The sequence below is a fragment of the Pan troglodytes genome, chromosome 3 (genome assembly GCF_028858775.2).
Source record: "Pan troglodytes isolate AG18354 chromosome 3, NHGRI_mPanTro3-v2.0_pri, whole genome shotgun sequence".
NCBI lineage: Eukaryota > Metazoa > Chordata > Mammalia > Primates > Hominidae > Pan > Pan troglodytes.
The window spans coordinates 171,362,802-171,389,467 of NC_072401.2; the positions used below are offsets into that span (position 1 = coordinate 171,362,802).

Here is a 26,666-nt window from a genome sequence, read left to right on the forward strand (position 1 = left end):
TATTTTTTAAATTTTGTTTTAGCTGAACTTTAGAACTAAAAGGTATACATTTGCGGTAAGATGAGTAGTATGCTGTTTCTCACCTGGCTTAATTGAATTGAGTTTAATGATCTGGAAAGTTGCAGCAGAGTGAAATCTGAGTGGTGATGCAATTTGTTTCCACTGTTTCCAAAAAGTGGTTTGTAGGCAGAGATTGAAGTATAGCTGAGATGTGTTGGTAACAAGACTTTAGGGATTAGGAAAAAGATTAAATGTGCTCAGGGTTCCTTGGTATATGTAGGCATTAATTTTTGGACTCTACTTAAATATTTTGTTTATATAAAGTTTTTATTATTGTGGAAATAAACCAGGAGACTTTTACACATTTTACTGAAGTTTCTTTTCTTTCTTTCTTTCTTTTTTTTTTTTGGCCAGTGGGATGGAGTCTCACTCTGTTGCCCAGGCTGGAGTGCAGTGGCACGATCTCGGCTCCCTGCAACCTCCGCTTCCGGGGTTTAAGCGATTCTTCTACCTCAGCCTCCCGAGTAGCTGGTATTACAGGTGTGCGTCACCATGCCCAGCTAATTTTTGTATTTTTAATAGCAACAGGGTTTCACCACGTTGGCCAAGCTAGTCTCGAACTCCTGACCTCAGGTGATCCACCCGCCTCAACCTCCCAGTGCTGGGATTACAGGCGTGAGCCACCATGCCTGGCCGTTTACTGAAGTTTCTTATGACAAGCATTTGCATTAGAGGTGCAATGTAAATTAAATTCATACTCTCGAACTATTTTCTTTTTAGGGTCCTGGTTCTTATATCATGAACTACATAATGTACATCTTCTGGGCCTTGAGTTTTGCCTTTCTTGCAGTTTCCCTGGTAAAGGTATTTGCTCCATATGCCTGTGGCTCTGGAATTCCAGAGGTAAGCCAAGTAATATTTAGTGTCATTAAACATTATTATGATGCTTATCTTTTTGACCTTAGTGATAATAAAAGTTGGCTTTTCTGGAGGGAGGGGATAGTTCATAATATGAAAAAAAAAATTTTTTAAGTATAAGCTGATGGTAGACATCATTGAAAAATATTGTTCCCCATAGTCATTTGGTCATTTACTGTGAAGGCTGATTTTTTTTTTCTCTCACCACTAATTTAACACATGAGTAGGCAAATTTTCAGACTATTTAGTTAAACATCAAGAGCCTGGAAGAAGTATCTTGTGACCTAATGTTCTTTGACGGGTTAGTTGTTACTTTGCTGTTATGACCCTGAATTTTTTTTTTTTGAGACTGAGTCTTGTGCTGTCGCCCAGACTGGAGTGCAGTGGCGCAATCTCAGCTCACTGCAACCTCTGTGTCCCAGGCTCAAGCAATTCTTGTGTCTCAGCCTCCTGAGGAGTTGCGATTACAGGCACGTGTCACCATGCCCCGCTAATTTTTGTATTTTTTTGTTTGTTTTTTTTTTTTAGTAGAGATGGGGTTTCACCATGTTGGCCAGGCTGGTCTCAAACTCCTAACCTCAAGTGATCACACGCCTCAGCCTCCCAAAGTGCTGGGATTACAGGTGTGAGCCACCACACCTGGCTATGACCCTGATTTTGATTCATTCACTTTTTATAATTACCTTTTGATTAGATAAGTTAATTATTCTTGAATTTGGCCATTTTATGCTTTGAGAAAGTAGTTAATCACAGTGGGTCAACAGTACAAACTTTTGGGTTTTATTTTTCATCACAATAAAGTAGAGTTATACATAGGATTGATTGAACTTGATTTGAACTTATCTCTTTTCTCTTTTATTTTTCTGTAGTTAAATAAGTTACCAACTTTTTCCTAATACATTTCTTTTTAAAATGGAATTGTGATCTTTAAGTTTGTATTAAGAATATCTTTCATAAAAAGCAATATCATGCAGTATATAACAGTTGTTATTCATTCTTGATACATAAAAAACTATTGCACATAATTACAGTACTCAGAGAAAACATAATATTCTTATTTCTAACATAATGTCCAAAATATATTTAAAATATTATGCTTATTTTTACAACAGAAACATTCAAATTCGCCCTTTTTTTGGTTATGTAATTATAATCCTTATAATTAAGGTCTGTATTCATTTTAACATGGCCTGATATTTTGATTTTGTTCCTGAGATAGTGTTGCCCTCTCTCCTTTCTTGGGTAGAGAATTAGATTATAATATCAATTTATTATATGTAGCATAATAGGTAAAGTTTTCGAAAAATTAACTATAAATTTTTCTGTAGGCTGCTAAAATTTGCAAGGTTGTTTTTGTGCATAAAACAAGAAAATAACTTGGATTTGTTACATTCTCATGTTTCTTAAAGGACATTAAGCTGCCTTAATCTTTGCCTTGTAGATTAAAACTATTTTAAGTGGATTCATCATCAGAGGTTACTTGGGAAAATGGACTTTAATGATTAAAACCATCACATTAGTCCTGGCTGTGGCATCAGGTTTGAGTTTAGGAAAAGAAGGTCCCCTGGTACATGTTGCCTGTTGCTGCGGAAATATCTTTTCCTACCTCTTTCCAAAGTATAGCACAAACGAAGCTAAAAAAAGGGAGGTAAGTGTCTTTTGTAGTTAATTTGACTGAAAAATATATATTATATAGTATTTATTTAAGTAAAGAATTTCTTAGTGTAAAATAATAAATTCTGTATTCAGATAAAAAATTTTGAGATTTGTGTTTCTGTTTTTCCTGAATAATCTATAACATCTTTCTAGAATCCATTCGCAGTGCTGCTCAGTTCATCTTACATTTTAGAGAAGCTTTAGATACACAGCTGGTGTCCATTGGGTTTCAGCTGCATTTCACGAAGATCTTCCTGTTACCACTTTACCTTACATCTTTCCTCTTCTGAAGTGTTTTCTAAGCTTAGCTTTGTTTTTCACTCTTACTTTCAACATTAAGAGGTTGGGAAATCTTAATAGCTGTGTTTTCCTCCTGGAGGCAGTGTCTGGTGCCAGTGTAAGTGGTGTGTGATATGAAAAATGCTATCCAGTGCTATGGGGAAGTTCTGAGGGCCTTTAGAAGCTCTTGAAGTTTAAATCAGAAATTCACATTAAAGAGATAACAGGAAATCCTTTTCATTTGATTGTTTAAGGCAATTTCCTTTACCATTTCTTTAGGCCAGCCTGAGATCTTCTACAAGACCTTGAAACCTTATATATATTATGGATTTCCTCTGATGTTTCCATATTGCTCTGGGCATTTTCCTGAATCCTTTATATTAGCTCTAGACTTTGGGAGCCCAGTCCCTTCCTATTTTCCAAATCTAAATCTACAGCCCTAGATGGTACGGAGATCTTTGAGTTTTTAAGATATGATTTTTTGAAAAACATCTCATTAAATACTGGCAGAACCTTTTCATCTTGTTGAGTTTTTTAATGTACTGTAACCAAAAAAATAGAATATTTTATCAAACTGTTTAATCTTCAATTGAAATAATTCTAGTACATTTTAATGTTCGCATTAAAATATTGTCCTTGCATTGGACGTAGATATCCCAAAAGTGGAATACTTCAGATTGTCATAGTTTCATTTCTGGATAATTGTGATTCCAGTACTTTATAACAAAAATAGCTAGCATTATTGATTACTTTCTGTGTATCTGGTACTGTGGCAGATACTTTACTTGGATTTTAATACTTAATTTCACAGTAATTTAGTAATATGGCCCTGTTATCCTCATTTAGTGATTAGGAAACTAGGGCTGAAAACAGCTAACTAACTTGCCCGAGACTACATACCTAGTAAGTGGTGGAACGTGGGTTAAAATTCATTTTTCTTTGACTTCAAAGTCTGTGGTCTTATCTACTTACATTACTGCCTTTACGACTATGTGGGTATATATTTGTGTGTGTTCAAAACAAACTCAAAACCATCCTGTAGCGTAGCAAGTTAGGAGCTAAGATGAAGCTAGAGGATTTGCCTCCTCAATTCAATTCCATTACTTTCTGTTGTACCTTTATATTTTTTGGTAAGACTTTTACTTATTCTAAGTTCAAAAAATGTAATTTATTAGATGTTTGAGAAATTAAGTTTACCTAAATTTTAATGTTCATACTGTAATGATTAGTTAATGTTTAATACGTTGTTATTCTGTCACCTTAGTGTATATATAAATGGCAAGAATTCACGGTTAGTTGAAAGCATTAAGGTCCCATAGTTTTGTGTAGACAAGAGGGGAGAGCGTTGATATTTTTAAATTAAATGCTTCTTAGATACGTGTGAAATGGATTAAAACATGTATATGAGTTATAGATACCTAGGTGTTAGTTTGGTTGTAAATTCAGGATCAGGACATTCAAATAAATATGTTTGCATTCCTTTTAGTGGAGGAAAAAAAAAAAGAAGCTAAATTTGCTCCCTTTCCTCCCCAAATAAGCAGAGTCTACATTCTAATGCCAACAATTTGATTAAAACAAATATTTATTTATTTTTAATTCACCAAACTTTTATAAAGTATTTACTGGTGCCAGGCACTGTTCTAAAGCACTCTCTATATATTTACTCAGTCCTTAAGAGCTAAGTAATATTATCACATTTCCATTTTAGAGAAAACTGAGGCACATATAGGTTAGGTTATCTACCCATAGCCATACAGCTAGTAAGTAGCAGAGCCATGATTTCAACACAGCAGCCTGACTATGGAGTTCATGATCTTAACCATTTACAGCTTAATTTTTATTATTTATAATTTCTCTTCTGGAAATGTAACAATTGACCATTTGAAGAAATACTTTAGGTAGCCTTGGATATTTGCTGTATTAAAGTAGTGAAAGGAATACAGACACTTGGCTGGGCGCGGTGGCTCACGCCTGTAATCCCAGCATTTTGGTAGGTTGAGGCAGGCAGATCACCTAAGGTCAGGAATTCGAGACCGGTGTGGCCAACATGGTGAAACCCCGTCTCTACTAAAAATACAAAAATTAGCCGGGCGTGGTGGCAGGCGCCTGTAATCCCAGCTACTCGGGAGGCTGAGGCAGGAGAATCACTTGAACCCAGGAGGTGGAGGTTGCAGTGAGCTGAGACCACGCCATTGCACTCCAGCCTGAGAGACAAGAGAGAAACTCTGTCTCAAAAAAAATAAAGGAATACAGACTCTTAGAAAAATAATTACAAATAAAACCCTAGTGAAATTATAGGTGTAGTTTGCTTACTGGTGGGAAGTAGACCATTACCAACTGATAGACTGGGGAGCTGGAGAGAGGACACGGAAGAGTGTCCTTGGATTTTTCTTTTCCTTTAATTTTTTTGTAGAGGTGTTGGTTGGTGAGACTGTAACTTGAGGAGCTGTTGTGTGTGCTTTCAGAATGAGGCTCTCTAGATTGATAGTATTTTAGCAGTATTTCAGAATGCATAGGGTAGTGAAAATATAGGGAATCTTACAAGGTCTTCGGTTCCCTGCATATCTTGCTAGGATTTGGAATAGAGTATTTATGGTGGAGCAGTTAGCTCTAAAATTTGAAGAAATGATATCCTATTTAAAAATAGCTCCCCATCCCAGTTACTGCCCTCCCCTCTTATCTACACAAACATACATCTTGAAAATTGTCTATATTCATTTCCTCCTCTTCTTTACACCCTATTCACATTAGTGTATCTGGCAAAAATGTTTTTTTAACTGAATAGTAAATGCATGACTGACCTTTCAATTAAAGCACAGGAGAAAGAAACAAATCTTAATAGAAGAAATGAATAGTTACCCTTTGCTTAGGGAGCAAGGAAACATGCAAGTTAAGTTCAGAAAATCCATTTGGAAAATTCAAGTAACATGAAGACTTTTTATTTGGTATGTTTGAATTTCTATGAAATTATGAAATAAGCCATATCCTCTTTCTAGGTGCTATCAGCTGCCTCAGCTGCAGGGGTTTCTGTAGCTTTTGGTGCACCAATTGGAGGAGTTCTTTTTAGCCTGGAGGAGGTAGGTGAAAAGAATGCAACAATTAAAATTATATATAATTACCATTACAAATATATTTCACACATTTCAGTTTTATAGGTGATGTAATAGGTAGAGACTTTGTTTTCAAATTTATTTTTCTAAAGTTGTTTTCCACTCATTCTTAATAAAAAGTAAATGTTCTTCATGCTCCATACCTGGAGGAAACTTTTTAAAAATTTATTAATGTATGAATGTTAGTAATTATTTAAAATCTAACTTTACTTTGTTGACATATTTAAAAGTAAGAAGATGCGAATTTGACTTAATAGAGGACATGTGAAACAATCTATTTCCATTGGCTAAATTCTGTATTTTTAGTAGAGATGGAATTTCACCATGTTGGCCAGGCTGTTTTTTTGTGGGGTTTTTTTGTTTTGTTTTGTTTTGTTTTTGTTTTTGAGACGGAGTTTCACTCTTGTTGCCCAGGCTGGAGTGCAATGGCGTGATCTTGGCTCACTGCAACCTCTGCCTCCAGGGTTCAAGTGATTCTCCTGCCTCAGCCTCCCAAGTAGTTTTTGTTTAAAAAATTTTAATCAATTCCTATGTTGTGTTTTAAAGTTTTTCCCATGTGATTATTTCTGATACAGTTACTGATGTTTAAGAAAATAATTTTAGTGACTTCAGTGGATTATTTTGTTTTTGTTTTCTTAATAGGTGTTTAAGACTTTTCTTTTTACATAAAAATGTAACCAGGGATTTTTTTTTAACTTTTTTTGACAAATAATAATTGTTTTTGTTTATGGGGTATAATGTGATGTGTCTATACATGTATACATTGCGGAATAATCAAATCAGAGTGATTAGCAAATCCCTCAAATATTTATTATATCCTTGTGGTGAGAACATTTAAAATCCTCTTTTAGCTATTTTGAAATATATAATACATATTATTAACTGTGGTCATCTTACTGTGCAATAGAACACCAGAACTTATTCCTCCTCTGTAAGTTCATACCCGTTGACTAATGTCTCCCCTTTCCCTGTTCACCTCCCCAACCCCCAGCCTCTGGTAACCCCTATTCTACTCTCTACTTCTATGAATTTAACTCTTTTAGTTCAAGAATGTTTTTAAATTTACTTTTTTCTTTTAGTTGTTTGTATTCTTTTTTCTTTTTTTAATGTAGAAGAGGCAAATTAAATGCATTATAAGTTAACAGGAGTTGGTGATGGTACATTTATTTTTAACTACCATGATTGAATTGAATGTGAAACTCACTTTGAATATAAAACAGCGCTAGGTATTCTATTAGTATTTATTAGACATTTATGATCAATTGATACTGTCAATTTGTAATGATGATCACCATCTCCAAAAATAATAATAACATCAATTTTTCTTATTACAGTAAAATCCATTACATGTAAATTCTAACTACAGCAAAATTTAGAGCTAGGATATTTACCATTGAAGTTATAATATATCAGAAACATCTTATAAAATTATAGCATTAATTTTTCTTTTCCTTTTCTTTTTTTTAGGTTAGCTATTATTTTCCTCTCAAAACTTTATGGAGATCATTTTTTGCTGCTTTAGTGGCTGCATTTGTTTTGAGGTCCATCAATCCATTTGGTAACAGCCGTCTGGTCCTTTTTTATGTGGAGTATCATACACCATGGTACCTTTTTGAACTGTTTCCTTTTATTCTCCTAGGGGTATTTGGAGGGCTTTGGGGAGCCTTTTTCATTAGGGCAAATATTGCCTGGTGTCGTCGACGCAAGTCCACGAAATTTGGAAAGTATCCCGTTCTGGAAGTCATTATTGTTGCAGCCATTACTGCTGTGATAGCCTTCCCTAATCCATACACTAGGCTAAACACCAGTGAACTGATCAAAGAGCTTTTTACAGACTGTGGTCCCCTGGAATCCTCTTCTCTTTGTGACTACAGAAATGACATGAATGCCAGTAAAATTGTCGATGACATTCCTGATCGTCCAGCAGGCATTGGAGTATATTCAGCTATATGGCAGTTATGCCTGGCACTCATATTTAAAATCATAATGACAGTATTCACTTTTGGCATCAAGGTAAGTGCTAATGTGAGGTGATATTTGGGTAATTTTGGCATGTTCAAAACTTATATGTGGAATGAGAGAGGTTGTTGTTTCATAAATGACTGAAAAAAGTACTTATCTTTTGAGTTTAATTTTAAGTAATGAAAAAGATAATTCCTTAGCATATATTGTTGACCATATTATCTGTTGCTATTTAACAAATTACCCCCCAAAACTTAGCAGCTTAAGGTAACTACTTATTTTGTTCTTGATATTGGGTCAACGACTTGGGAAGGGCTCAACTGGGCAATTTTTGCTTGTGGTCTTTCATATCGTTGTTATTAGACGTGGCGAGGGCTAATCATCTCAAAGCTTCTTTTTTTCATTTCCTTTTTAGAAAACTGTTTTTGTGGGTACACAGTAGCTATATATAGTTTTGGGGTATATGAAGTATTTTGATAGAGGCATGGAGTGCATAATAATCTCAGGGTAAATGGAGTATCCATCACCTCAAGCATTTATCCCTTGTGTTACAAACAATCCAATTATACTCTAAATTATTTTTAAGTGTACAATTAAATTATTGAATATAGTTCAAAGACTTCTTCATTCATGACTAGCACCTAGGCTAAAAAGATTCAGACACCTGGGCTCCTGGGATCAATCACGCATACTCTGTCTCTTGTGCTCACTCCCGCTGTCTCTCTCTCCTTCTCTCGCTTCCTTTTTCCTCTCTCTCTGTGGTTTTCTAGGGTGGTGGCCTCAGGGAATTGGATTTCTTATATTATAGCTCAGGATTCCCAAGAGGGCTGTTTTTAATGTAGCCAAAGAAGTCTTGCAGCGTGACTTGTTTTATTCTATTCATTGAGGCAGTCACAGAGGCCCGACCACATTCAGAGAAGGGACATACACTTGCTGGGACAAGTGTAAGAGAATTCATGATCATGTTTTAAAACCACTTTTATTAGTTTCCTATTGCTGCTGTAATAAATTACCACAACTTAATGGCTTAAAAGCCACACAAATTTAATATCTTACAGTTCTGCAAATCAAAAGTCTGAAATGGATCTCACTGTGCTAAAATTAAGGTGTTCGTAGGGCATTCTGGAGGCTGTAGGAGAGAGTCTTGTTTTTTGCCTTTTCTGGCTATTAAAAGCTGCCAGCATTCCTTGGCTCCTGGCTGTCTATTTGCATCTTCAAAGCCAGCAATGGCTGGTCGAGTCTTTCTCTTGTCTCATCACTCTGACCCAAACTCTGCTAAATCTCCCTTCCACATTTGAAAAACCTTTGTGATTACTTTAGGCCCACCCGGATAAATCAGAAAATAATCTCCTTTTTCAAGGTCAGTTGCTTCGAAACTTTCTTTCTGCCACCTTGATTCCTCCTTGCCATGCAACGTAATGTAATCACAGGTTCTGGGAATTAAGTTATGGACATCTTTGATGAGCCATTATTCTGCCTCATACCAGTATAGGGTGTTAGCTTTAAAGGACACTGCAGACTCAGTTAAATTACTAGATCTATAAATACATGCCTTTTTCCATCAAGAAATTAAGGCAGCTGGGCCTTATGCCCTGGGACATTGCTTCTTTTGGATTTATAAAATAACAAAATTTGTTGATTAATGGTCTATCAGTAAATATAATTTCTTATGTGACTATCAGTGATATATATGGGGAAGCACATATCAGCTTATTCTTGTTCTTTAAATTACTACCCCTGTACTTCATGTAATAGTATTTGCTAGTGATGATGTGCTTTTACAGATATAAATTAATGTGGAATAACAGCTTTGTTTCTACAAAATTAGAGTGGTTTTAGTTTTTGAAATAAGGTCTCTTTTCTCTTGTCCTAAGTCTGTAGTCCACTGAGTATGAAGAGTTAAATAATAGAAAAGCCTGGCCAGGCGCAGTGGCTCACACCTGTAATCCCAGCTCTTTGGGAGGCCGAGGCGGGCAGATCACGATGTCAGGAGATCGAGACCATCCTGGCTAACGCGGTGAAACCCCGTCTTTACTAAAAATACAAAAATTAGCCAGGTGTGGTGGCAAGTGTCTGTAATCCTGGCTACTCGGGAGGCTGAGGCAAGAGAATCACTTAAACCCAGGAGGTGGAGGTTGCAGTGAGCCAAGATCACACCACTGCACTCCAGCCCAGGCAACAGGGCAAGACACTGTCTCAAAAAATAATAATAAGAAGAAAATAATAATAGTAATAGAAAAGCCTTAACGTTTTACCTTTTTTCTTAGGGAATCAAGTTAAAAGAGCTGTTAAAGCTCTTTTTCCTACAGTAAGTGTTGGGTAAATCCCAACTTTCTCATAGTCGGTTGAACTACAAGAAGCTGGAGGCAATTGGCAGGCCTTTGTTAAGTCCCACCTTTGACTCAGCTCTGGCTGAAGGATCATACCTGGCAAGAGAGTGTAAAACACACTTTGATTTCTTCTATTGTTTATCCTTTTAATGATCCTAATACACTCAAGAGTACATGCCATCATTTTGTGTTTGGCTCATTTCATATTCAAAGGAGTTTATTACTCTTTCAGTAGTTTGTTTGTTCGTTTGTTTGTTTTTTGAAACAGGATCTCGCCTTTTTGCCCAGACTAGAGGGCAGTGTTGCAGTCTTGGCTCACTGCAACCTCCACCTCCCAGGTTCAAGTGATTCTCCTGCCTCAGCCTCCCAAGTAGCTGGGATTACAGGTGTGGGCCATCACACCCGGCTAATTTTTGTATTTTTAGTAGAGATGTGGTTTTGCCATGTTGGCCAGGCTGGTCTGGAACTCCTGACTCAGGTGATCCTTTGGGAGGCCTTGGCCTCCCAGAGTGCTAGGATTATAGGCGTGAGCCACTGAACCTGGCCTCTTTCAGTAGTCTTTAAATGATCTTGCTTATGGTGCTTCTTATCCCTATTTATTATCCTTATTAAATTTAATCAATAAATATTTTTCTCTTTTTAATTGATTCATATAAATAGACTTACCTGAGAGATATAGGTTCAGTTCAGAGCACCACAACAAAGTGAATATCATAATAAGGCAAGTCACATAAAAGTCTTAGTTTCTTAGTGCATATAAAAGTTCTGTTTACACTATGCTGTAGTCTTATGTGTACAATAGCATTATGTCTTTTAAAAAAGTAATACTTTAATTTAAAAATACTTGATTGCTAAAAAATGCTAATAGTAATCTGAGTCTTCAGTGAGTTGTAATCTGTTTTGCTTCTGTAGGGTCTTGCCTTGATATTGGTGGTTGCTAGAGGTAGGACTGGCTGTAGCAATTCTTAAAATAAGGTAACAGTGAAATTTGCCGCATTGATTGACACTGCCTTTCATGAAAGATTTCTCTGTAGCATGTGATGCTGTTTGATACCATTTTACCTACAGTAGACCTTCTTTTCAAAATTAGAGTCATCCTCTCAAACCCTGCTACTGCTTTATCAACTAAGTTTAAGGAAAATTCAAAATCTTTTGTCCTTTTAACAATGTTCACAACATCTTTACCAGGACTGGATTCTACCTCAAGAAACCACTTTCTTTGCTCATCCATAAGAAGTAATAACTCCTTATACATTCAGGTTTTTTAAATGAGATTCTAGCAATTCAGTCACATCTTTAGGCTACACTTATCATTCTAGTTCTCTTGCTATTTCCACCAGTCTGTAGTTACTTCTTCAACTGAAGTCTTGAACCCCTCAGAGTCATTCATGAGAGTTGGAATCAACTTCTTCCAAACTCCTGTTAATATTGATATTTTGACCTCCTCCCATGAAACATGAATGTTCTGGATGGCATCTAGAATGGTGACTACTTTTTGAACATTTTCAATTTATTTTGCCCGGATCAATCAGAGAAGCTGTTATCAGTGGTGGGTTTCCAAGTTGTCAGGGGCGAACCATACAGATCTTCAGCAACCTCAACTCTTGCCTTCTCAGAGGAAAGAATTCTACGGAGGGACATAAGGCAGAAAAAGAGACTGAGGCAAGTTTTAGAGCAGGAGTGAAAGTTTATTATTAAAAAGCTTTAGAGTGGGAATGAAAAGAAATTAAAATACACTTGAAAGAGGGCCAAGTGGGCATCTTGGAAGACAAGTGCCCCATTTGACCTTGGACTTAGGGTTTTATATGTTGGCATACTTCTGGCATCTTGCATCCCTATTCCACTGATTCTTGTTTTGGGGTGAGTTGCCCACATGCTCAGTGGCCTGCTAGCACTTGGGAGGGGAGTGTGCACAGTGTATTTACTGGAGTTGTATGCATGCTTACCTGAGGTGTTTGTCGCTTACCAGCCAAATGTCCCTAGGAGGTCATATTCATAAACTCCGCGATTTTGCCTCTAAATGTGCGTGCTTGAGCCCACTCACCCAACTCCTGGGATCTTATTGGAAAGCTGCCGATCGCTGGTTTCAGGTGTTTCTATCTGTTGGAAGACGGCCTTTCCCTGATGCTGGCTGCAACCAATTATTACTTTAGAGAGAGAGCATGAGAGCTATCTCACCATCATCATCTGATGGTTGCCTGACATTCCTGGTGGGGTTGGGAGGGTGCCTGTCCTGCCCTGCTCATGCCTGACTAGCTACCTGCTGTAACAAAAGTACTATCTATGGTAGCTGTAGCCATAGGAAATGCATTTCTTCAGTAAAACTTAAAAGTCAAAATTAGTCTTTAAAACAACATGAATCTCCTTGTACATCTCCATCACAGCTCTTGGAAGACCAGGTGCATTATTAGTGATGAGTAATGTTTTAAAAGGAATCTTTTTGTCTGAGCAGTAGGTCTCAACAGTGGGCTTAAAATAGTTAGTAAACCATGCTGTAAACAGATATACTGTTATCCAGGCTTTGTTATTCCATTTATAGAGCACAGAGAGAGTAGATTGGCATAATTTAAGGATTACTTAAAAAAAAGTCTTTGATTACTCTCAAAAAAAAGTCACGTCTCTCACTTTATATCAACAGCTAAAAATGGCCAGGTATTGTGGCTCACGCCTGTAATCTCCATGCTTTGGGAGGCCAAGGCAGAAGGATCACTTGAGGTCAGGAGTTAGAGACTAACCTGGGCAACATAGTAAGACCCATCTCTACAAAAAAAAAAAAAAAGCCAGGTGTGGTGGTGCACGCCTGTAGTCCCAGCTACTCACGAGGCTGAGTTGGCAGGATCACGCCCAGCCAAGAGACGTGACTTCTGCTTTCAGTTGTACACTTAGAGACCATTGTAGGGTTCTTAGTTGGACTAATTTCAATATAATTGGGTCTCAGGGAATAGGGAAGCCTGAGGAGAGGGAGAGACAGGGGAACAGCCAGTTAGTGGAGCAGTCAGACCACATACAACACTTATTAAGTTCACTTTCTTCTATGGGCATGGTTCATGGTGCAGTAAAACAATTGTAACAGGAACATCAAAGATCATTAATCACAGAGCACTGTAACATATAATAATAGTGAAAATTTTCAAAGCATTGAGAGAATTAGCAAAATATGATACAGAGACACAAAGTGAGCACATGCTGTTGGAAAAGTAGTGCTGATGGACCAGCTTGATGCAGGGATGTCAATAAACCTCAATTTGTGAAAACTGCAACATGTGTGAAGCACAGTAACACAAAGCATAGTAAAACAAGATATGTCTGTATATCAGTCAAAATATTGGGCAACTCTGATAAGTCTGTCCACTTAACATTGTACCACTTAAGATGAATAGCATCTACCATTTCCGTCATTTGTAAATATATAGGAGGACATAATCACATAATCTTGAAGTAAAAGACAATGCTTAAAACTGAATCAGTTAAGTTTTATGAAAAATACTTCATATTGTACTTTTAAAAAAATATATTTTTTAATTTCAATAGCTTTTGGGTTACAAGTGGTTTTGGTTACGTGGATGAATTCTATAATGGTGAAGTCTAAGATTTTATTGCAACTGTCACCCAAGTAGTATATATTGTATCCAGCATATTGTCCTTTTTTTTTTTTTTTTTTTCATTTCACCATGGACTAATGAAAATTTTATTAGGGACTGACATTAGGGCACCCTTGAGCTACCTTGAGCTAAAGGAAATAACCCTTGAATTTTTTTCTGTTTGGCCTAGAGAATGCGGTTTGTTTTGTAACTGAATTCATGGGATTGTTAAGGTACAAGATTTTGCTTTAGTTTTATTTGTACTAGGATTTTGCTATATTAATACAATGTGAAAAGAATCAAAAGTGTTAGAAATAAATGCATAGAATGTAAGTTTCCAGCATGTGAGTAGAGGATCTCTGCTCCATAAAGAGTTCTGTTGTTGTTATAGGTTCCATCAGGCTTGTTCATCCCCAGCATGGCCATTGGAGCGATCGCAGGAAGGATTGTGGGGATTGCGGTGGAGCAGCTTGCCTACTATCACCACGACTGGTTTATCTTTAAGGAGTGGTGTGAGGTCGGGGCTGATTGCATTACACCTGGCCTTTATGCCATGGTTGGTGCTGCTGCATGCTTAGGTAATATGGCTGTGTCTGCCTGTGTGTGGATGTTTGCAAGTCTGAGAGAGCCAAGAGAAAGTGGGACACATTCTTGCTTAATTGGTGGGCAAATTGGTTGAGTAAAGGAGGGTGCCGGGAGGAGATGTATTAACAGATAAGAAACAGTAGTACTATTAGGGTATTATACAGTACCGGTTTTCTGTCTTACAACATTTGTTAATACAAGAATTTAATGGCATTAGCATATTGTAATATAACTTAATACACTATGGCAGAAGCCATCTAAGTACAACATAAGCTTAATTTGAATCCTGACCAAAGAGGTCTTTGATTCTTTCATTGTTAAGGATCTTGGCTTACCTATAACAACTATAGCATAATACCCAAGATTAGCATTGCAACAGAGTTTCAGAGTAGGTTTACTTTGGTTCTGAAATGATTTATTGTTAGCCTTAGTAAAAGATGTATTTACCCATGCTCCATCATCTAAGGTATATTTGTAACAAAATGAGAAAAGGTAACTATTCATTTTAATGAGAAGAAAAGCAAAATACCTACATTAAATACTTGAGTCTATTTAATGTCTGTTAGGGCAGGAAAAAATGGTTATTGCTTTTCATATTTAAAATATCAGCTACACTCTGGTTATAATATTAATGGTTGCCATTTTGACCAGTTTTGTTTAGTGAATAAAAATTATGTGATTATTGATCTTTAAAAATGTAATATCAATTAAAAGGAAAGGACAGAATCATTTTCACCAAAGTAGCAAGTATTTATTAAATGTCCACTTTGTTTTTAGCATTGTGCTAGATACAGTGAATAATACAAAAAGAACATGGACCCAATCTCAACTCTAATCAAGTTGAGGAGACAAGATGAACACTGAGAATACAATAGTGAGGAATACTAACAAATATATACAAGGTTAAAAGAGTCTAAGTATGGTAGGAATATAGGGGAAGAAAGAGCTGAAGTACTTCAGGAAGAGCAGAACATGAGCTTTATTTAAAAGATTAGCAGAATTTAAGGAAAAGGTGACTTTGTTGAAGATTATAATGTGAAGACAAAGGAACGAGGATGGGAATAAATTTTGTATTCATGAGGCTTTGAAGAAATTGACTCTAGAGAGTACATTTTGGATACTTTTGGGAAATGAAGTTGGATTAGTGAGAAGGAACAGATTATGAAAAGACAAGAAACCTGATTAATGTCAGGATGATTTTATATTTGAAGTTGGTCAGATTTATGGCAGTCCTGGCTTTGCCATTTTTAGTTTGATGACTTTGAGAAAGTTCCTTCTTGAAGTTTTAATTTTCTGTGTATAAAAAGGAATAACAGCTGGTGATCTGCTAGGATTGTTTTGAGGATTATATGAGATAAAATGCATGCAAAACTGTTATAATAGTGCCTGGTAAAATAAGTGCCTAGTTTTAAAAACAAGTCTTTGTAAACTGCTTAGGACATGCCTGGTATAGGGTAGGTATGTAATACATAGTAGGTAGGATCTGTCTCCTTGCTATTTTTAGGTGAAAAACAAAAGGAAGAGCTTGAGCTTAATACAGTATGAACTGACAAGCCCTGGTAGGTTTTTGAGCAAAAGAGCAACACAGTAAAAGTAGTACTTAGGAAAGATTAACAAGAGAACATGGCTTATACAGTGGTAATGGGGCCTGGAGTCAAGGAGGTAAGATAAAATGGTATTATAATTAAGGAATAGCCAGGCACGATGGCACATGCGTGTAATGCCAGCTACTGGAGAGGCTGAGGTGGGAGGATCATGGGAGTCCAGGAGTTTGAGACCAGCCTGGGCAAATAAGTGAGACCCCAAATCCTAAAAAATACAAAGTAAAAAAGGAATAAAGTCATGAGGGCTTGGACTGGGTTGATAACAGTGAGAGTACCGAGAAAGGGACCATAGGCACTGTGAACGCAGCTCATTGCAGCCTCAAACCCCCGCCCAAACGAGCCTCCCACCTCAGCCTCCCAAGTAGCTGGGAACACAGACATACACCACCATGCATGACTACTTTTTTTAGTTTTTAGTTTTGTAGAGACAGGGTCTCACTGTATTGCCCAGGCTGGTCTCAAACTCCTTGACTTAAGTGATCTTCCTGCCTTGGCCTCCCAAAGTGCTGAGATTACAGGCATGAGCCACAGTGCCTGGCCCAAATAGTTTTCTGTGAGTGCATATTACTTGCATCGTTAATGTAAATCAAAGGCATCAAAGTATTTTACTCTTTTTGAAAAAAATTTAGAGGAGAAATTTATTATATTAATATTCTACCCATATATGAGTTTAATTTGCAAATTGTAGCAAAGCATGATGTGCTTTACTAAATTCCTTTATAATTAGAATAAGCTTTTATAAGGGTGAAAGTGTGTCTTTGCTACAGCACTAAACCAAAATGGCAAAATTGTTTTAGTCGGTAAGCTTTGATTTTTTTAAATATGAAATAAACAGGTTTTTAAAATGTTATTTTAATAGTCTTCTCTGTTATAAACAAAGAAAATTGGTGTTTCTCTAGAGCTTATTAAAAGTAGTGATTATTGTCCTAAAAGAGGAGTAGCAGTTTTAGGTGCTAATGCTTTTCCCTGAGTTCTATTTGCCATTTAGTTTTAACTGCCTAGTGCAAAAATTCTAATAAAATGTAATGATGAGGATCCTGTCCTTCCTGACCAGTGGGTGCTTACTTTTTTCAGGTGGTGTGACAAGAATGACTGTCTCCCTGGTGGTTATTGTTTTTGAGCTTACTGGAGGCTTGGAATATATTGTTCCCCTTATGGCTGCAGTCATGACCAGTAAATGGGTTGGAGATGCCTTTGGCAGGGAAGGCATTTATGAAGCACACATCCGATTAAATGGATACCCTTTCTTGGATGCAAAAGAAGAATTCACTCATACCACCCTGGCTGCTGACGTTATGAGACCTCGAAGGAATGATCCTCCCTTAGCTGTCCTGACACAGGACAATATGACAGTGGATGATATAGAAAACATGATTAATGAAACCAGCTACAATGGATTTCCTGTCATAATGTCAAAAGAATCTCAGAGATTAGTGGGATTTGCCCTCAGAAGAGACCTGACAATTGCAATAGGTACCCTTTCAAAAATATATATATGTATATATGAGATGGATTTCTGGAAGAAAGGAAAGCAATAAGCAGTAACATTTAATGGGTTGGATTTGTGGGGGCAAGGGACGTTATTTTATGTCCCTTAAAATCTTCTGTTCTTTAGGAAAGGAAGGTATGCTTCAGTGGATGATTTTCTGCTAAATACAGTTTTGTCTTTTGGTCTGGCATTGTACCAGAAATTGGAGTCAGATTATTTTCCCACTCAGATAAGCCTTGATAAGTTGATCTTGGTTATTCAAAACAGCATGTAATATAAGACCTTAGCTAAATGCATTCAGCCAAATACATTCTTGTATTTAATAAAGTTGGCTTATTGGAATACAAGTTATTGAAAATCTCATCTTCATCAGTCTCTTTCATATTAGAATAACACTGCTTTGCTTTATCAAAAGTCTTTGGAGTTAGAATTATAATATTAATTTATAATACCTGATTTAAAGTGACAATCACTGAGATTTTTATTTCTGATCAAATGCCAGGTTGAAAAAGTATAACGTATCAGTCCTGTTGTGTTTTATGCAGACTTTCCTGAAAATACTGTTTAAAGGTATTAGCCATAGTGTATTTCTTGGAGATAAATTAAACTTTCTATAGTTCTGTTTCTCTAAAATTTGTTTTTCTCTTTACCTTATAGTCCCGCAATATTGATGAGGAGACCATTAAGACTTAATATTTTTTTGACACAATCTTATATCTCTTCCTCCAACCCCTAAAAAGTGACTGAGGATAGGTACATCAAGCCATTGCTTTGTTACTCCCCAGTTTTTAGTACCAGACCCTGAATGGAAGTGTCAAGCCTTTGGCCTGTCTGAAAGGTCATTCCTGTGAACATATCATCTCCCTTCCAGCTTACCTCTGTGGCCATTGCAAAAGGATTTAAAAATAATTTTTGTGCCATTTGAATGGCACAAGACCAGACAGTGTATGTGGGGGAGTGTTTCTCAAATCAAACTGGAAACTCTTTAATTTGTAAGAACCGTTAAGCAGAGAGAGAAAAAAGAAAGGAAAAGAAAAAAGATCCTACAGAGAACACCCTGTTCAGTTTGGGAACAGGCTACAGCTTTGGATTTTTCAAGGCCTAGCATTCCCATCATTCTAAATTTTACTTAGCTAATACAATAGTAGTTGCCAGAGCTGATGACAAAGTATTCTGTCATGCTTGGTTCCATTCAAGCATTTTAGTTTTTTAGCCATTACCATGGCTAGACCTAGTCAGAAAAGAATTTCATTGTTTAAGATTCCCATTCTCTAGTTTTTACTAGTAGCCAGCCAAAGAAAAGAAAAAGGAGGTCAGAATTTCGGTATTTACATAGAAATTTAAGGGGAAAAGGCCAGGCATGTTTTTAAAGTGTGGAAATTAAGAACTATTCATTATCCCACTGATTGTGTGGATGTGTTTTTTAAAGTTTTGTTACTGTCTTGAGAGAGAGAATATTGAGATAGGAGATAATGTTGGTTTAAGGGAATGAGGGTACTTTCTGTAGGTGAGGTGCCAAGCCATGTCATCAGAAATGTTAGTCACATGACTTTTTAAGCACACCTTAAATGTTTTACCGTGTATGTTTTTGTAAAGTTTTAAATTTTTAACTGGGAAAAACAGACCTGTATATTAGGTTTTATATATATATATATAAATTTAAAATTACATATATATGTTTATATATGTAACTTTTATATGGGAGAGATATATATTTCTATATCCTCTATAAAAAATACATATCTATATATGAAAATTATATATGTAAATGTTAATTTATAATTAATTATATAAATATTAACATAATTACATTATATATATAGAAAACCTAGTGTACAGATCTGTATATAAATTAAAAATGTATGTGTTATATATAGTTACATCATATAATACATATAATTGATATATATAATGATAAATACTTTATTGAAGGATGAAAAAATTTCCATGCTGTCTCATAAAATAAGATGGTTGACATATGCTAAACTAGATAGATTCTCCTGTTTCATACTAAAGCAGAATGTTGTAAAATATTAAATCCAAATGAGATGTCTCAGATTAGGGCCATTTCAACAGGAATGCTGAGACTTAAAAAAAAAAAAAAAGTCTGAGGCTGGGCATGGTGGCTCATGCCTGTAATCCCAGCACTTTGGGAAGCTGAAGCAGGTGGATCACTTGAGGCCAGGAGTTTGAGACCAGCCTGGCCAATGTGGTGAAATCCCGCCTCTACTAAAATACAAAAAAAATACATGGGTGTGGTGACGCATGCCTATGATTCCAGCTACTTGGGAGGCTGACGCAGGAGAATCACTTGAACCTGGGAGGTGGAGATTGCAGTAAGCCCCACCACTGCACTCCAGCCTGGGCGAAGAGCAAAACCCTGTCTCAAAAAAAAAAAAAAAGCCTGAATTGTATCAGCAAATGAAAACTGTAATGTTGTTCTCTGTTTCAGAGGCCCTTGAATGAATAGCACTAAAAATATTTTTTAAAAAATGAAGAAAATGAAAATTGTAATGTTCCTTATTTCAAAGGCCCTTGAATGAGTAGCATCAAAAATATTTTTAAATGGGAGGCCAGGGTGGGAGGTTTGTTTGGCACCAGGAGATCAAGACCAGCTTGGGTAACATAGCAAGACCTTTGTCTCTACCAAAAAAAAAAAAAATTGGCTGGGTGTGGTGGTGCCACCTGTATTCCTAGCTACTGGGAACGCTGATGCAGGAGGATCCCTGGGACTCTAGAGTCCAGAGTGAGACCCTGTCTCTAAAACAAACAAACAAACAAAAACTGTATTTATGTAAAAGTAATACTTGTTTTTTAAATTTTATTTTTAATTGATAAAAATTGTATGTATGTGTATGTGATGTATATATTGTGGAATGGTTAAATCAGGCTAATTAACTCAGATTTTTTGTGTGTGTGGGGAGAATATCTAAAATCCCTCTCCTTAGCAGTTTCCAAATGAAATGAAAGAATAAAAGTGATTTATTTTTTTGAGACAGCATCTCACCCTGTTTCTCAGGCTGGAATGCAGTGGCACGATCTTGGCTTACTTGATCCTCGACTTCCCTGGCATCCGGTGATCCTCCCACTTCACTTTCCTAATTAGCTAGGACTACAGGCATGCACCACCATGACTGGCTAATTTTTGTATTTCTTGTATAGGCAAGGTTTTGCCATGTTGCCCAGGCTGGTTTCAAGCTCCTGGGCTCAAACGATCCACCTGCCTCAGCCTCCTGAAGTGCTGGGATTACAAGTGTGAGCCACCATACCTGGCGAAAAGTGTTATTTTTTTAAATGACAAATTTAAGTCAAAGAGATTGAATGTTCACTTCTGGTACTTTGTATATAAGAGAAACATTCCATTAAATAATTTTTTTAAAATTTCTAAAATTACATATTTTGTCATTAAATGTTTAAACAATCAGTATAATTTCATTGATACAGTGTTTGTTATTTTGTCGGTGTTTAAGATTGATAATTGGGGTTAGTTTTAATTCAGAATGTTATTCTATTTAATGTCACACTTCATGTCTTTTTATTTTGTTTATCTATTAACGAATTCTTTAAGCTATAGTTATTACTGTTTTAGAGATGAGGTCTTCTATGTTGCCCAGGGTAGACTTGAACTCCTGGGCTTCAGCAATCCCCTCCTCAACCTCCGGAGCAGATGGGATTAGAGACGTGTGCCACTGTACCTGGCCTGCTGTAGTTATTTTTAATTCTTTTGTCTTTCAACTTTTATACTAGAGTTAGAAATGATTTACAAACCCTATTGCAGTTTTAGAGCATTATGAATTTGACTATATATTTCTTATAACAACCTAACTTCAGTTGCTTACAAAAACTACATAGTTTTACTCCCCCGTCCACATTTTATACTATTGATGTCACACTTTACATCTTTTTATTTTGTGAATCCATTAATGATACTTCTAGTAGTTTTTACACTCCACTATTCAGTTGTCAGACACCATTCAGTTGTTAGATTGTTATGAGCTAAAAGCAACTTAATGGGTATTTTTCAAAAATCATTTATGTCAATTGCTAATGGACTTCTTTTCTATGCCATGATCATGCTTTTTTTATTTTTGAGACAGAGTTTCACTCTTGTTGCCTGGGCTGGAGTGCAATGGCGTGGCCTCGGCTCACTGCAGCCTCCGCCTCCCGGGTTCAAGCGATTCTCCTGCCTCAGCTGGGATTACAGGCATGTGCCACCGTGCCGGCTAATTTTGTATTTTTAGTAGAGACAGGGTTTCACCACGTTGGCCAGGCTGGTCTCGAACTCCTGACCTCAGTTGATCTGCCCACCTTGGCCTCCCAAAGTGCTGGGATTACAGAAGTGAGCCACTGCACCTGGCCTGATCATGCTTTTAAGGTGGTTGAGTAAGTACTAGTTGCTGGGGCTTTACTTAGTGCCCTCCTACTCAAATGTGTTAGAACATAGTTAAGAAGGCTGTAGTGTTCAAAAGGAGTAAAAAGCAGTGCAGTGTTTGTAGTAATATCTGCTTCTCAATTTAGGACTGATGCTTATTATGGCTTAAATGTTTTTGTAGTAAAATTTGTATTCAAAATATATATATTTTTTTCTTTTTGCGACAGAGTCTTGCTTTTTCACCCAGGCTGGAGTGCGGTGGTATGATCATGGCTGACTGCAGCCCTGACCTTCCGGGCTCAAGTGATCTTTCCACCTCAGCCTCCCAATTAGTTGGGACCACCATCATGCTTGGCCGAATTTTTTTTTTTTTTTTTTTTTTTGTAGAAACAAGGTTTCCCTATGTTGCCCAGGCTGGTCTTGAACTTTAGGGCTCATGTGATACTCCTGCCTTGGCCTCCCAAAGTGTTAGGATTACAAGCCTGAGCCACCATGGCCGGCCAAAATATTTTCACTATAACAAATATCATATCTGTATATACTCAGTTTTAATACTAACTTAAAGTAGAAACATAAAGCTGAATGACTATTTTATTTTCAGATTCTCTCCATTGAGTTTCCTTCTCCGTCTTGTGTGATCTCTGAACTTTTCTCCATCTTTGCCACTTCTTGTCCAGCATTTTTTTTTATCAGCAGTTTCATTCAGATTTTTTTTTAGTTCTTTCAGTGGTGGAGTGGAAGTAGGCAGAGGACAGAAGAACTTCAAGCAGAGCACACTGGAGAGGAGAAATTAACAAAGCCTTTATGAAGAAAACAACCCCCCAATATCAGTCTGTGTGTGTGCATTATGAGCATAATTGTACTTTCATCTCATCTGTAATGTTCATGACTTTTCTAGAAAATTATACTTTAACATGAGAAAAGAAAAAGAACCAGCTAATTCATAGGGATGGAGGACACAGCATAGTCAAAGCAAGAATGAAACTCTCTTTAGTGCCACCTCCAGTGCAGAATAAGTAACATTCAGCAGAGGCAGGTTTCATTTGATAATGGATTCCTATAATAAACTGCACTCAGAATTTGTGCAGGTTTTAAAATCCCATATTCCAAACCCACTTCCTTAGCCCCCAAGTTAGAAAACAGCTTCAGTAAAGAAAATTGTACAATGATACAACTTTACCAAAAAATAATTTCTTTCCATGAAGACGATATATTATTGTTGACTTCTAATTCAATCAAATATAAACAATTGCTAAATGGCTTTTCAGTTGACTCCTTTGTTGGTTAAGGAGAAGATAGGAAAAAATGAAGGGATCAGAAGTCATAGGATACATTAATTTTTTTTTATCTCTGAATAAACAGGTTGCCTACTTAAAAATCTATCAGTTTAAAAGTGTTGGTCTCTTCTCTCTCTTTTCAGAAAGTGCCAGGAAAAAACAAGAAGGTATCGTTGGCAGTTCTCGGGTGTGTTTTGCACAGCACACCCCATCTCTTCCAGCAGAAAGTCCTCGGCCATTGAAGCTTCGAAGCATTCTTGACATGAGCCCTTTTACAGTGACAGACCACACCCCAATGGAGATTGTGGTGGATATTTTCCGAAAGCTGGGACTGAGGCAGTGCCTTGTAACTCACAATGGGTAAGTCTGGTACCACAGGAATCAGTTCACTTGCTAGAATATAGGATCCTTTTTAGTGGAATCTATATAGTTATTAGGGGAGCATGTGAGTCAGCTCCCAGGTGGGCAAGTCTGTCCTATGGTATAGTCACAAATATAGGATCCGTCAATCAAATTTCACATTTACTAAGGAATAAGAAAGATGTCATCTGCCTGCTCTTTGCCAAACAGTGACATTTGTAAATAATACCTCAAAGTTGGAAAAGAGGTGCTGAAAGATCTCCAGCATGAAAGCATGTTGAGCTTAGAGTGCTTCTTTTCCTAGGGAAGAGTGGACCTAACCTGCATGGAGCACTGCAAAAACCTGTTTTATTTTTGTAAATGTTTCATTTTTAGTATATAAATTTCTAGTACAATAATAAGTTTATAGATATTTTGCTATTTACTCTTTCAGCCAATATTTGATTTATCATGTAATGAAGGAAAGAATATATACTTAAATGAAATTTGTAAGTGAGCTAAAAATCTCCTTTAACAAATGCTTTGTTTCCTTTTGTCTACCTTTCTCTATACACAAATCTTTTATATTTATATAACTGCTAAGGACAAATAAATACTCATGTATTTAAAATGTATACATTGATAATTTATTTTTCCACCTTTTACACGTGAACTGCCAGTGTTTCTCCATTGACAGGAATATAGGAAAGAAACAGATGTCACGGGGGTTGTGGAGACCTTAATGCACAGAATTGATTTAGCAAATACACTACTTCGTCACCACTGCTCTCTTTTCCTGGACCTGGGATCTGTTTCTCCACACTTCTTTCTTTAGGACCCTTCATTTCCACTATATATTCTTTCTTGTTGAACTTAAGAATGTTGTTTTATCCGAAGGCAAATACCAAAAAACAGAGGGTATTCTTGGATTATGCATAAACTGGATGGCTAATCCTGAACAGCGTAAAGCTGGTTGAAATTCTAAACAGAGAATCATAGCAGTTTTTTTTTGTTTTTTTTTTTTTAACATGTTGTAGAGAACACATTGGTGACAGAATACATGACTCCTGTCCAGAGAAAGGAGAGAAAAAGAACAGAAAGGAGGGAAATTTGTTTATTGAACACCTTCATATTTTCTCATTTAACTTTGCAGGACCTCTGCAAAGTAGGTAGTTATAGCCCTACTTTACAGATGTAGTAATTAAAGCTCAAGAAGCTTTAATAATTTGCCCAAAGTCATGTGGTGAACAAGTCATGGTTCAAGGAATCAGACTGTCTTTCCTACTTTAAAACCCAGCCTCTTGCTACTATTTTGCACTGTAAGTGACTGATAGAAATCCTCTTTGTGATTTCTTAAACTACTAAAACGTTTTCTTGGCCAATATATTAGATTGAGTTAAGAATGGAAATATGAAACTAGAGAATTAGATCTATGTTTAGTGTTTTTCACTGCGCTAATTAAAATAACTCTTTAGGAATATGAAGTAAATCATTAAAGAGATAAAGCCCTTAAAGGCAGGGAGTTTAGAATTATTAAATTCTAATAATTTAGATACTGATTGGAGAAGAGATGTATTCATAAGTTATTATTGTTACTATTTGTCTTTGAGTAATATTGTTTGATTAAATGATGGCACCGACTTCATTAAGTTTAAAAACTCAGTACTAGTTAAATGGGGCAACTTTTCATAAAGCTTTGCTAGTCCTTGAGCCCTTTTATTTGTTAAATGGCTCAACTGGAACCTAAGCTGAGTTGTTACAAACTATTATTTGCTTCAAGTTGTTTTCTGTTCCTGGCATGGCTTTTTCTTTTGTGTACTGACAAATATAAATGTTATTCTATTGAGTTATGGTTAACTATGAACACAGAACTGTTAGGGATTAATTTTCATATTTCAGTTTGTTGATTAATTCCCAGGTATTTGGCAGCATAGATATTAGAAAGGAAAATATTTAAAAGAAAGTGTAAAAATAGCGAAGTGTATAGAGCGAGGGGTGGATAGCTAATTAAAATTTTGTCTGGTCCTGCCTGTTCATATGAAAAAAGGGGTTGGACTTTCTTCTAAGGGAATATATTTAATTGCTTTCATCATATTTTCCTTATTTCTGTCTGTCAAGGAACATAAATTGATACATATATGGGGAGAAAAGAGATCATTTAGGGAAGTGGCTCATGGGACTTTTTGTTTTGTTTGAAGTGTATTAGGAAGTCGGGTGTTTTTTTTCTCACTTAAATTATTTAAAACCCAGAAAAGAAATGATATCTTCTGGTTTTTAAAGGAGACCCTGAAGTTCTGCATAGCTATCATTGATGTGTAGTTCATACTGCATTTTTAGAAGTGGAAAATAGTTATTTGGAGGAAGAGAGATAACAAATCTGGAACCTTAGGTGCAAGGAGAAAAAGAATAGATGAAAGGGAAAGATGTTTGTAAATTATAAAAATTTCAATTAGCTATTGGTTTTCTGCACTTTATATTTTAACTGCAGAATTTTTCAAAATCAGTTAATCTTGGTGGAATTAGCAGGATGTTAATAGGAGTGACTCAGAAAAAAACATTTTGTGACTATCTAAGTTTGGAAAGTATTGGATTAAATACAATTGAGGTTTCTTTACTATGGAACTCCTCAGAACTTATAATATGTTGATATTCTTTGATTCCCAGATGAGGGGATGGGTAATAGGATACATGGTTTTCTAGACTTGTTTGAAAATGCAACTATTTTTGGGTTGCAGGGAAGGATATAGAAGAACTCATGGGAACTGGTGTTTCTTGGAACATGCTTTGGAAATGCTGGGTTATGCCCTGTTAACTCTTACATCATTAGTTTTTAGCCCAAAAGGAAACAGCAAATAATGTTTTATATGAGCCACATTTTGCGTTGATTTTCCTTCCACTCTGTAAAATTACTAAAGCAGCACTCTGATCTTATTATGCTCAAATCGCTCTTCTCCATTAATGTGTGTTTCTCCATCTTTTAGGGTTTTTACTTTATAAATACAGAGATTACTGTGTAAAATTCTAAATTTGCCACTGGGTCGTTATACATTTGTAACCTTCCTCACAGTATATTTTGTGATTTGGCAGAGTTTACCAATATAGATGATACTAACTGAAATTAATCATTCTGTATAATTGGATAGAAAAGTATGAGTAAGAATTCA

At 36.3% G+C, this 26,666-nt stretch overlaps 1 protein-coding gene across 10 annotated transcripts in view; it reads left to right on the plus strand.

The window, feature by feature from the left end:
- Positions 1 to 26,666, plus strand: part of CLCN3 (chloride voltage-gated channel 3) — a 102,726-nt gene that overhangs the window by 69,315 nt on the left and 6,745 nt on the right. For all 10 annotated transcript variants that reach the window (XM_001153970.6, XM_063809201.1, XM_063809202.1 and 7 more), the window contains 7 exons: positions 781 to 903; positions 2,360 to 2,566; positions 5,850 to 5,930; positions 7,431 to 7,976; positions 14,228 to 14,414; positions 17,100 to 17,498; positions 23,307 to 23,523. In XM_001153970.6, coding sequence (XP_001153970.1) covers positions 781 to 903; positions 2,360 to 2,566; positions 5,850 to 5,930; positions 7,431 to 7,976; positions 14,228 to 14,414; positions 17,100 to 17,498; positions 23,307 to 23,523 — 1,760 coding nt within the window. The remainder of the gene's footprint in view (positions 1 to 780; positions 904 to 2,359; positions 2,567 to 5,849; positions 5,931 to 7,430; positions 7,977 to 14,227; positions 14,415 to 17,099; positions 17,499 to 23,306; positions 23,524 to 26,666) is intronic.